At 39.2% G+C, this 13,014-nt stretch overlaps 1 protein-coding gene across 1 annotated transcript in view; it reads left to right on the forward strand.

The window, feature by feature from the left end:
* The window catches only part of LOC108800276 (vomeronasal type-2 receptor 26-like), a 32,811-nt gene that overhangs the window by 18,407 nt on the left and 1,390 nt on the right, over positions 1-13,014 (forward strand). The window contains exons 3-7 of the mRNA XM_018572249.1: positions 3,512-3,751; positions 5,717-5,859; positions 6,423-6,620; positions 6,997-7,096; positions 10,818-10,941. Of these exons, the coding sequence (XP_018427751.1) occupies positions 3,512-3,751; positions 5,717-5,859; positions 6,423-6,620; positions 6,997-7,096; positions 10,818-10,941 (805 nt within the window). The remainder of the gene's footprint in view (positions 1-3,511; positions 3,752-5,716; positions 5,860-6,422; positions 6,621-6,996; positions 7,097-10,817; positions 10,942-13,014) is intronic.

Genomic DNA, 13,014 nt, shown 5'->3' on the forward strand with positions numbered 1-13,014 from the left:
TTAACCTCTTGCCCTAAATGCTATGCCAAATACCCTGACTTAGATCATTTGACCTGGCTTTGTCCCTCTATTCAGCAATTTAGGTCTATGGCCCTGTCATACATGAACACTAATTCGGGTCCCAGAGGTCTCTTAATCCGACCCTATGTTTAATTCACGCACTGCCTCCATCCTCCTGTACACCCACCTCTAGGCATCCCTCATGTTGGGGACATCTGTGTCTGCTGGAGGCCAAAAAGGCTATATTGATGAATTGGTTGTTACCCTCCCCCCCTTCATTAATGTCCCTGACAGAGCTCCTTCACAAATTAATGTCACTGGACAAATTGGATGCCCACTTGGTCCCCGTTCCTTCTGACAGAGTTATCTCCCGGGCAATTGAAAGCTTTGATGCTACTGTTCCAGGATACTGAGTGGTACCTTATGTCAAAAGTGATCATTGGATTCTAGTTCCCATCTCCATTACACATTATGCAATATACACCCTTACTGTTACCATTTTGGATCTGGTACTCCTCCTGCATTCCGAATGTGATGTTTACTAGTTAGTAGATATTGTCTGATGTTGTGTGTTCTCTATTTTTCCTGCTATACAATTGTTTTGAATACCGTATGACATGTTTGTACTCAAAACTTTTCAATAAAAATTGTATGTGAAAAAAAAATGTTATACGTGCAAAGAAGTAAATGAATACCTATGCTCCCTTTTTCGCACACTAATGAAACTCAATTCTGGTGATATGTACCGTATTTTTCGCTCAAAAGGAGGGGGGAAATGTGCCTGCGTCTTATGGGGCGAATACCTATCGCCCGACGCTCGTAACATGCAGTTTCGGGCGCCGGGCGAGTAGTTTATTTTTGTAACATTCAGCCCTGCTCCTGACAAGCAGAGCTGAATGTACAGTGGGAGCCGCTGTTCGTTTAATACAAGCAATCTAAGTAGATCCCTTGTATTAAATAGAGCAGCGGCGGCATCGGCGATCGTGTCTGCCCCCCGCCGAGGTTTTCTGGGTCCCCCGTTCCTCTGGGGGACCGTGACCCGTCATGATCCCCCATAGGAGCTCACCATAGAGCCCATTGAGCAGACAAAGAACGACGTTCTTCGTCTGCTCTGTGTGATTACTGAGACAGCGCCACCTGTCTCAGCAGTCACTAACTGCAGCTTCTGTGACAGAATTTCTGTCATAGAATTTCTGTCACAGAAGCCATTAATGTCTGTCTCAGTAATCTCAGTAATGGCTGTCTCAGTAATCACACAGAGCAGACGAAGAACGTCGTTCTTTGTCTGCTCTGTGTTATTACTGAGACAGTTATTACTGAGACAGTCATAGAATTTCTGTCACAGAAGCCATGCGTCCTATCGTCTGGAGCGTCTTATAGACCGCAAAATACGTTAATCCACTGCTGAACTATTTTCCAAGACAGATACTACTCTTAGTGTTGATCTCCTGGATCTCATCCCAGAGTTCGGTGGTTCCTCCTTCTGACGTTCAATCATTGCAGGATACAAAGGAGATATCTTGGTCACATTAAGAACCACTAAGCACCCGGGAGATCCAAGAGATTGACAGTCCTGGAAGAAAGTAGAAGAGCACTCAGCATCGGAGTGGTTTTTAGTAGAGTAGGCAGCAGGGGGTAAAATATTCCTTTCCTTCTTTACAGGTATGGCATTTTTAAAAGGAAATACAATTGAGTGACTTCACTTAATACTTCAAAAGGTGGTAATTAAAATAAATGTAGTAGACGTTGTTGGTTGGACTGCATGCACCTGCAAGTATTTGTGCAATAATAAGACAATGCACGTTTGATGTAGCCAAAACATGTGCTCTTTTGATGGGCAAAGGTGTGACAATTATGGGTCAGAGCTAACCACTAGTCCCACAACATACACACACATTCATACTAGCCCATCACCATGATGGGCTGCCTCAATGGCCAATAGTAATGTGCAGGATTTAGGAAGAGGCTGGGCAAGATTCATAGCTAATGGAAAGTGTTGGATCTTTAACTTTCAGGATATTCTTGGATTTGTTTGATTGCTGATACATAAAAGTGATTAGACAAAGGTTAAAAAAAACATGTCAGATTATCTTCTGCTGTCCATATCCCATTGGAAAGATTTCATTTCACTTGTCCTGAAGATACAACAAGAAGTGAGAGGAACATTAATCAAATGGAAATTCTACTTCCTAAAAGAAACTAGACATGTGCACTGGCAAAAAATTAGTTTAGTTTTGTTTTGATTTGGATTTTGCGTTATTTCATTTTTCGGGATTCAGGTCCAAAATTCAATTCGTTTTGGGATTCGGATTCGGACAAAATGTGTTAGAGGTAGTCCGGTCGAAATTTTGTTTGTTCATTGCAGCAGTGACATTTTTTTTTAGTCTGCAGAAGAGGGGAAAAAAGTGTGAGGTTCCCCCCAATTCAAAATTGGCTCTTTGTTTTTTTTTCAATTAAAGGATTTTATCAAAAGTCTGGACTTTTTAATACCTCTTTTATTTAACCCTTTAGTGAATGGGTAGGGGAACTAGTACCCCTTACTCATTCACAAGGGGGGTCGGCATCTGGGTGCCCCCTTAATTAAAGGGGTGCCCAATGCAAATAAGCCCCCTTGCCTGCAGACCCCCACAACCACCGGGTCAGGGTTGTGGGGAAGAGGCCTGTGTCCCCATCTGCATGGGGACATCCTCTCAATGCCGAGGGCACATGGCCTGGTAAGGCGCAGGGGGGGGGGGGGCTCGATCGTCCCCCCTTTCCTGCCCTGCCGGGCCAGTGCTCGGATCAAGGGTCTGGTAGGGCTGTTAGGGGGGACAACACATTTGTTTCCCCATTTTTGGGGGCTGGGATTCCCCCTTAAAATTCCTACCAGACCTAAAGGGCCTGGTATGGATTTTGGGGGGAACCCCACACACTTTTTTTTTGTTTTAACTTTGGGGGTCCCTCCTAACATTCCTACCAGACCTAAAGGGTCTGTTATCAATTGGGGGGAACCTCACACTTTTTTTGCTCTTCTGCAGACTAAAAAGAAAAAAATTCTGTCATTTTGGAACCAAGCGAATTGGACATGTCTAAAAGAAACCTGACAATGTGAATGTTCAACCAAACCTTGTTTTCTTGTTTTGGGTAGAGTATAGAATAGTTAGAACCCTGAATGGCTTTTACTATTGTTCAGGGCTCATTTACTTCCTGTTCTGCTGGCAATCTTTAACAATACACTAAGTAATGGGAACTCCCCAACAAAAAAAGACAGAAATAAAAATGATTGTCTTCAGTAGAGTAGGGGGAGAATAGAACCTCTGCAGGATTTATATTTCTGTTGTTTGTCCCTATTGCTGATTTACCTTTACTTCCTGTCTAGTGAAATTGTTGTCAGGAGGACAGGAAGTGAGGATAAATCTCTGTAACAGAACCCCAGGGAGCAGAAGTTCTAACCTTTCCTCACACAAATGAAAACTAGAAGAAAGTTTAACATACACTTTAATTTAACAACCATTTGTTTCTTTCTCTCTAGATTAGTTATGGAGCTAGAGATACTTTAGTGAGTGACAGAAAGATGTTTCCAAACCTTTTTCGGACAGTTCCAGATAATGAGATGCAATATGTGGCCATAGTGAAGTTACTGAAAAGTTTGAAGTGGAACTGGGTTGGGATCATTACATCTGATGATGAATATGGAGAGAGGGAGATCCAACAACTCAGCAAAAAGTTAACTAATCATGGAATTTGTATTGAATTTAAGATCATGTTATCTGTGAAGAATCATAATACAATCCCTCTAGATCTTCAGACATCAACTACTGAAGTTCTTATTATTTGCGGCTCAATTCGTAGAATGTATTACAAGTTTTTGTTCCGTAGTGTTCCTTATCACAAAAATAAAACATTTATCCTTCCTGATTTTTGGTCAATGGACGCAGAATTTTTTTTTATCAGTAATTGCAGTTTGGTGTTTTCAAGTCCTGATCCCTCTATAGTGAGAATGGAGGAATATTTTAATAGCATTACCCCCTCAAGCCGCCCAGATGACCCAATGCAGGAGGATATTCTCATAACTGAACACAGCTGCTTTTCAAAACATCTATTGAAGGACTTTATGATTCCATTCACATTTTCCTATCCTGTTCGTAACTGCACTTTGGAGAGTATTAAATATAATTTAAATTATCCTGATGATAAAACTCCTTATAGAGTGTTTCTTGCAGTGAACTTATTGGCTCAAGCTTTGCATGACATATATCTCTCTTTACAAATAAAAGAAAGGGAAACTGAGATGATGTTACCTAGCCTTGTGCATAAGGTGAGTTAATTCACCTTTATATACACTATCCCTTTGCCCATTCAAAGCAAATTGTCTGTGCAAAGGGGCCTCCTAACGCTGATAAACTTACCTTGGCAGCAATCCATTACATGTGGCTCCTTTCCTTTTATTAAAACTCTAAAACATAAAAGACCATTATGTACAGCTTCACCTTCTTAAAATATTAAAAAATAAATATAATAAATATCACTGCTTCTACCTCAAATCCATGAGGCTTTTATCCTTTACCACTCAACAAATTAAACACTATTGCTAAAACTACACACTCTAAGAAATAATACCCTCCCTTCCTTTGCCATTACACATACTGTACATGTGAGGGTTTAATAGCAGTTCCTGTGAGTTTCAATACCATGTTATGTCTGCTGAAGGGAAAATAATTAATTGTGTTTTAGGTTTACAACTCAGCGACTTCATTGCTAGATTGATGATGATTGCTATGGTTCACATCACAGTGATGATGCTGCTGTATCAGTATCATTATGCCTTGGTTTCAATGAATCACAACACACGTATGTGATTTTAAAAGACTCATGAAGGGTAACCAATATTTCAACTCAGCTGGATAGAAAGTTGTTGGTCAAACAGTAACTACATCTTATCAAGTGCAGTCACTGCCTGCCGCCACTACTCTATTAAGGAGGTCTTAGGTATCATGGCTGCCTGAATACAAAAGCTGGTATTAAATAGGAGAACATTTAGCTGTCTATGGACACCCTTAAGCTGAAGATACTTTTTTTTTGTTGAAGAAGTCGTTATATGTGTAAACAGATAAGAAAGAAGTCCTCACTTAAGACATTATAGAATATATTTTTACTAATTTTAATCCATATTTACACATCCCAAAAACAAACTCCAACATACAAATACCCTTACATAAAAAAAACAGAAAATACATAAAAATTAATGTTACCCAACCCAGACAGTTACTAAATGAACAGAGAAAGGACAAGGCTTCCGGTTCCGGCGCCTGATGAGTTAGCGGCGATCCCGTCCTCTCCGTCCCGCCGAACATCCTATTGACACGGGTACCCGCCGCCTTACATGTCCGAACACCGCCGAACGGATCACTCAAACCCGCTGGGCGACATGGATAAATGCGTATCTCGTCCCCAGACGGCGAGACGATCACTAGCAGACAGCATTGAGGGAGAACACACTGCAGCCAATATGGCGCCGGCTGCAATCACCTCACACAGTGCCACTGAGGATTCAGAAGGTGAGATGCAGACCTCTCAACCCCTATGCCCCATTGACTATACTAAACTGGCATCTGAGGTAGCATCTCACCTGAAAAATTATATTACCCATATAGTAGCTGATGCCATTAAACTACATCTGGGGAACATATCATCGGCATTAGATTCACAACATAAAAGACTGTCTTCTGCGGAGCAGCGTATTGACAGATTAGAAACTGACTCGGCTGATAACGGCACGTACCTCAAAGCCACCTCACATAAATTGCTAATGATGTCAGAAAAGCTGGATGACCTAGAGAACAGGGCACGCCGCAACAATTTGCGAAGGATTTCAATGCGGTACCTTCTCCTCCGTAGGACCGCCGACGTTCTGATGGATCAGGAAAAAAGAAAAGGCTAGTTGCACTCCTTACCGGTATGACCCCGTGATCGGGGAGGGGTGCTCGGAATGACTGCGGATGGCGCCGCCAAATACAGATAATTGCAGAAACGTCACCAGCACACCATTTTTTTTTTATAGGATCAAAGTTCGTAGATTTTTTTGCAAACTCATGTCAGTTACACAAGCTCTTTCGGGGGCCACACAGGGTCCCTTCATCAGGCATAGCAATGACACAATGATAAGAACAGAGAGGGTTTAAATAGACATAAAGCAGTGCAAACACACCCTTGGACACACCCCTGACGTCACATGACGTCAAAAAAACCAAACAGCTGTGAACAATGGAGTCATTAGAAAGACAAGCTTCTATTCACCAATTTCAAGTGAAAGAGAAATCTAAGTATTGTTGCAAATTAATCATATCAAACCACATTATGTAAAGCATACACTTATACCAGGGAAAAAGGGTTATATAAACAATCCAACATGTGCAGTGATTACCATAACTTTGCGAATGCAGATGCCGGGTTGCCATAGCGACAGGACACCGAGGTTCAGTGAGAGCAGAGGGACAGTCCACTGGCGCACACGCCATGCGGTACAGGTATGTTAGCAGTCAAAGAGGAGTCAAAATAGCCACTGAGAATGTGAATGGCGTGGTCCGTCCTATAAATCAGATGGAACGCACCGCCATCTTGCGCTTCAAGAGACAGACTCGGTTAATTGTTGCTAGGCAACAGAAAGGACAAGAAAAAATCTAATATCCCCAAGACATAACCCATGCACTTCCATGAAGTATCCCTGCCTGTCCGAAACTCAACACGAAAACTTAGTTTCCCACCTGTCAGGGCACAAAAGGCGAGTGTCCCTTACTCACATCCCAATGAAACAGACTAAAGACAAAAAATACACACCACAAAAAAAGAAGGGAACAAAGGGACAAAATAAAACAAAAGGGACAAACCTAAGACAATAATTACAAATTCAAATGAGAAATACACATAACCACCACCAGCACTGCCATGGGACTAAAAAGTTCCATTGACCTCAAAAGTGAATATACATGAGATGTATAAGCTTTCCTGGAGATTCAGGTTCTTCCAATACTCTTCCTCCTACTCCACTCTAAAAAGAATTCCTGAACTAAATAAGGTGGAAGAAACCACCAAACACCACTCTGCTGTTCTTAGCCAAGTACGCTCATAAAATCCCTTTGTTTTGCTTTTCTGTATTACTAATTATCAAGATAACCAAATAGATATCAGTTCTTATGAAAATAGGAGAGACCACAAAAATAACAATAGTGTACAGGTCTAGGGATATGATATACATTTACAGCCCAATGTATAAATAGTTTTTTATAATTCTTTGTGAAATAATAATTATTATTAATATTATTATTATACAGGATATTTATGGTGCCAACAGTTTGCGCAGCACTTTACAATATAAGGAGGACAATACAGCTACAATACAATTTAAGACAAAATGGACCTGCCCGTGAGAGCTTACAATCTAAATGGGAGGGGCAAGTGATACATGAGGAGGTAGCTGTGTGGGGATTAATTGATTAAGAAAGTGATAGATCAGTGGTTAAGTTCAGGTGGGATAGGAATTAATAATATCAATGAAAATCCAGTAATCTTACAAGGACAATACAACATTTTCAAGTTCAACAGGTAGAAGAATAGAAAGATTAATTGACCGATGTATATAAAATCAATCTGTGCAATTGGCAATCAAATGGTCACATCAGGCATGTTACATCTTAATTAAGATATGAGGAGGGGGAGAGCATGTGAGGGGGCCCCAATGGAGAGCTCCAGGGGTAAATAAAGTGGAATAAAGCAACGGTTCCACGAGCGTCTCCTAGAACAGAGAAAAAAATAGAAAGTAGAGAAGAAAAGAAAATACAATTAAAGAAAAGAGATAAACAGAAGCCGAAGAATTCAAGAGCAGGCCCCATATCCTGAACCACCGAGGCACCCAGCAGGGGAACTTAAAAATAAAGGGGGGGTCATTAGGGTCCATCCCGAGACCTGATTTGTGTGTATTGGGACATATATTTGAAATAAACCCAAGGGCTCCAGATCCAGTTATATTTTGCCTCCTGGTTTTTCAATGAAGGCAGTAAGATCCTCCATAGTGTAAATGCCATTAACTCTCAATATCCACATCTAGATTGTAGGGGACTTTTTTCACAGTGATGGTACACAGGCCCTAGCCATATTAATCAACTGGATTGTGAGGGAAGATTTATATTTCTTTAGGAATTTATAAGTCATTTGTAGGAGACACACCTCTGGTATGAATTGTTTTAAAAACCTTAAAACCTCCATCATGATGTATTTGTCAACAGACTTCATAAGTGGCCCTAATGAAGTCTTTTGATGCTTTTGTGATTTTCCAAACTGATAACGGTCCCCCAGTAGTCATGAATTTCATGGATTGCAACAGATTTCAGGAGTCCCTATAGCCTTGAAACCCCAGGAAATCTCCTTTGTTAGTTCTGGGATGTTGCTGATGCAGAATGAGAACACTCCCTTGACACTAAATGACAGAGCTCAGGCTTGCTGATTGGCTGCTCAGACACTGAGAAAGAAGGAGACACCATGGAAAGAACACATGATTTTTAATGTCTGGAAGAACCATTTATTTTTAGGGTCCCAGGCATGGGAATGGGATAGTGAAGGATTTCCATAGGATTTGGCAAGCTTTCAAACAAACCTATTAAACTTTGTGCAATGATAAATTTGTAGGCATTAAGAAATGGTTGACAGATCTGCAAGTATGTTTTATATGCATGAGTACTACATGTACTGTATAGTATTCTTGATTTATTTAATGGTTCTGTATTTTTAAGATGTCCCGCTATGTACACTTAGTACACTACATGGATCCACATAACAAGGAAATATATTTTAAAGAAAAGGGGGATCTGCCAAGCCCGCTGGAAATTGTAAATTGGATAACACAAGTTGAAAACAAAAATGTCACATATTGGAGACGTGTGGGCCACTTTGATGGATCTCTTCCAGAAAATCAGCAACTTACTCTCACACCACAGCTGATATCATGGAAACGTGACCAGGTGACAGAAATTAAAGGAAGAAAATACATAGGCTGTCATTAGTGACTCTTGCTCCTTTTTAACTCTGCAGGTCAATGGCTGTCATGTTCATCCAAAGGATATAATGCTTCCAGAATGATTGACATAAAAAATGTAGATCTGGAGTTCTGATATTCCTCTGACTTCACAACTTAAAAAATATTTTGGGTTAGTTATCACGAAAGTGTTGAGGTCAAAGAAAAAAAAGTAGCTAGCGCTTTCAGAAGGGGATCAGCAGTGGAAGTCTACATATTTCTCCTGCTACAGGTTTCCCTATTTTTAGAACCTATTACTTAAAGTGCAATGAATCATTCTGTGTATCAATATAAAACTTTGTCTTGGAAGATGTAATTACTCTAAACCATAAGATCAGTAGGGACAGCAAATGACACCTCCTGTGGGGTATTTTTAAATTATAAACAGACAAACTTTGCGATTTTATATGTTTATATATAACTTGTCTCCCACATCACAAGGTTAAATGTTTCCACCAGTTGTTCATTTAAAAAGTCCCTTTAAGTTCATACTTCCTGCTGCTATCACGCTGTGCCAAAATCATCAGTTATTGCCAAAAACAAACATGTGCATTTATACAGACAGATGTACTCCAAAAACTTGCCCCTTGTTTTATACTTAATGCACATAGCACAAAAACTGAGTGATTACTTCACATCCATATCATTCAGTAGTCCACCGGATAATATAATCATATGAATATTCTTGGGTGCTGGTAATGCACACAATGAGGTCATCACCTTCCTAACTTTACACCTCTAGTTTACTCACAATTAAAATGTATCTATTAGGGCTTGGTTGTCCTATTCCCAACTCTCCAGCTATTATCATTCTATGAACTCTGCGTCAGACCTACAAAGGGACCTCTGGCCCTTTGCAACATTCTGTGTGTCTACATCCCCGCCGTCTCATGTCATTTTGTATGGTCTTTTTATCTCTCAACAGTTTTCTGCCCTGCCCTCATACACTCAAAACATTTTGTCAGAATTGGACTCCAATATTTTTATTTACAGACAATATTTTTATTTACATATAAATTAGCTATGTTGTGTAAAACTCAGTAGCAAAACTTTAGGTTGCTCTCCAGATGGTATCAGACCCTTGTAAGACTCCATCATATTTCCCCTTCAATTTCTGAGTCCTGTTGGAGGTGTTGGCAGGCTGTGGGCACCTATCTACATGTTTGGTGGGCCTGTCTTGTGGAAGGTAAATTTGGGACACAGTTTTTAGCATTATGTAACAAGTGCTCACTTCAAACATCCAATCATGTGTGAGCAAAAATCCTTTTTTTTCCATGTGAATGGGTATTCTTTCCCAAATTAGTTTTCACCACATTCGCTTAGTTAAAACTCCCTTGCAAAGTCACAAATTGATTTTTAAAGTGAACACCCTATTATTACTTAAGTAAACAAGGGCCTATGCATTCCATGTTGTTTTCCTGAAAAAAATTAAGAAAGACAAAAGGCCAGTTTACAATTAGAGCTACGGCTGCAATTCCACCCAAACACACATGGAAGAATATTACACAACATGACTAAAAAATAAAAAAGGTAAGATCAATTAAATTGATTTTTTTCTTTGTAACCATTTTAATATGTTGGGATTATAATTAACAGTTTATTTTTGTATTATTTTTTTCTTGGTTTATTTTTTTGGTCTAAAGATGTAATTTAAAAATTACTTATGTTGAATAACATTTCATTCATTGACATGTTGTGCCTTTTAATTTGAAGTTTTTTTTATAGTTTACTAAATGGTGTATGTAATGATTTATATTCTTTTTTATCTTAGGCCCCAAGAGGTCGATGTTCTGAGGAATGTTTTCCAGGGTTTAGAAAAGCTCTAAGGGAAGGATATCACGTATGTTGTTATGACTGTGTTCTATGTTCAGGGGGAGAAATATCAATCCATTCTGGTAATCTTTATGTTCCCCTAAAACTTAAAAGGAATGTATTTTAGTTTTAAATATTTAAAATAAATAAGAAGTTCATTTTTTTCCAGTTTGACCAGTGATGATTTTGAAACAAAGATTTGTTATAGATACCTTAAACTGGGAAATAATATTTTCATCAAAAACACAGAACAAAAATGGGAATGTTTCAAAACAATTGTTTTCAACCATACGGCAAAATATATTCCAGTAACCAATATGTTTAAAAGGCTAAAATTAAAACCCATGTGGCTGACATCCAATGTTAAAATAGTCATAAACAATAAGAACAGGACATTTAAAAAATATAAAAAGGAAGGAACACTGTCGTCATTTGAAAGCTACCAAGAATATAACAAAATATGTAAAAAGAAAAAAAAGCTCACAAAGATTCAAAACGAGGTTGCAAAAGACTGCAAGATTAACCCCCACAAATTATTTAAATATATTAATAGTAAAAAAAATCAGGTCTGAGCATGTAGGCCCCTTAACAGATAACTCAGAGTTGGTAACTAGGGACAAAGAGAAGTCAAATCTATTAAATACTTTCTTCAGCTCTGTGCACACCAAGTAACAGGCTGCAACTCAAGTCCATAATGGGGTGACAGCGCTGTAGCCTCTACTGAACCACAATGGCTGACTATTGATATGGTCCAGAAACAGTTAGACAAAATTAAGGTGAACAAAGCACCTGGACCAGATGGCTTGCACCCACGTGTCCTGAAAAGAATTAAGCTGTGTAATTTCAAAGCCATTGTATCTAATTTTTCAAAACTCTCTAATGACTGGCTTGGTACGGATGGATTGGAGAAAGGCCAATGTGATGAAAGACCTGTGAGCTTAACTTCAATAGTTGGCAAGTTACTTGAAATTTTGATCAGGGATCACATGCAATTGTTTTTGCTTGAAAATAATATCGTCAGTGTTAGTCAGCACGGATTCACAAAAGACAGAAGTTGTCAAAGAAATCTACGTTCTTTTTATGAGGAAGTGAATAATACATTGGACAGAGGAACGGATGTGGATATAGTATGCTTGGACTTTGCAAAAGCATTTGACACAGTTCCCCACATACGGCTAATGTATAATTTAAGGTCAGTAGGTATAGAGTACTCAATCTGTAATCGGATAGAAAACTGGCTTAAAGACCGTATTCAGAGAGTAGTGATCAATTATTCATACTCCGAATGGTCTGAGGTTGTTAGTGGTGTCCCCCAAGGTTCAGAGTTGGGCCCCTTACTGCTTAGTTTATCTAACACCACCCTTCCGACAGGGTGACAATGCTGATGTTCATGGGTGGCTCTGTTGTTCCTCCATACATTTGAGCCATCTAAAGACTGTGTTACTGGCTGGATCACATGGCTAAAAATAAAAAACATCTAAAGAAAATTAAAACTAATGCAGACAACTACAATTAGTAAGATGCAATACATTACATTTTGGTTTTTAGGGATGTTTTTGACCTGACATACCCTTTTATGCTCTTAAAAGATGATAAATGTTTACTGAGCTCAGAAAGTATACAAGGTAGAGATGGCCAGGCAGCTAGATTTTGTAGCAGAAGATTGACAATGGCTATTTTATTGTTTATCTCAGTATGATAAGTCTTTAAACCACTTTGTGAATGCAATATTACTTAATGGGGTTGATTTAGTAACAAAAATGGACTGTTCACTTTGCAAGAAAGTGTTACCTTTGCTTAGTGAATGTGGTAAATATTCACTTTGGAAAAAATACCCACTCACATTCAAGGAACACAAAAAATGTTTTTGCTTGTTCATGATTGTATGATGGTAATCAACAGAGCTTCATCTCATTTATTAAGCGTATGTAAAATTCCTCTGCAAAGTGTTAATTCCCTTGCAAAGTAAACAGCCTGTCTGACTTTAGTGAATAAACTCCAATAATTCAAAATACAAAGGTGTCTATTCACGAAGCTGCCAAGAGCAGCCGAGTGAATGACCGATCTGAAGTGAAGTGAGCCGAACACTCAGCCGTACATCGGCTTGCTTCGTGTGGCTTTGGGTCGGCCGAACATGCTCAGCATGTTCGCGTACA

This window comes from Nanorana parkeri, unplaced genomic scaffold (assembly GCF_000935625.1).
Source record: "Nanorana parkeri isolate BGI_ZX_2015 unplaced genomic scaffold, ASM93562v1 scaffold1976, whole genome shotgun sequence".
In the NCBI taxonomy this organism is placed as follows: Eukaryota; Metazoa; Chordata; class Amphibia; order Anura; family Dicroglossidae; genus Nanorana; species Nanorana parkeri.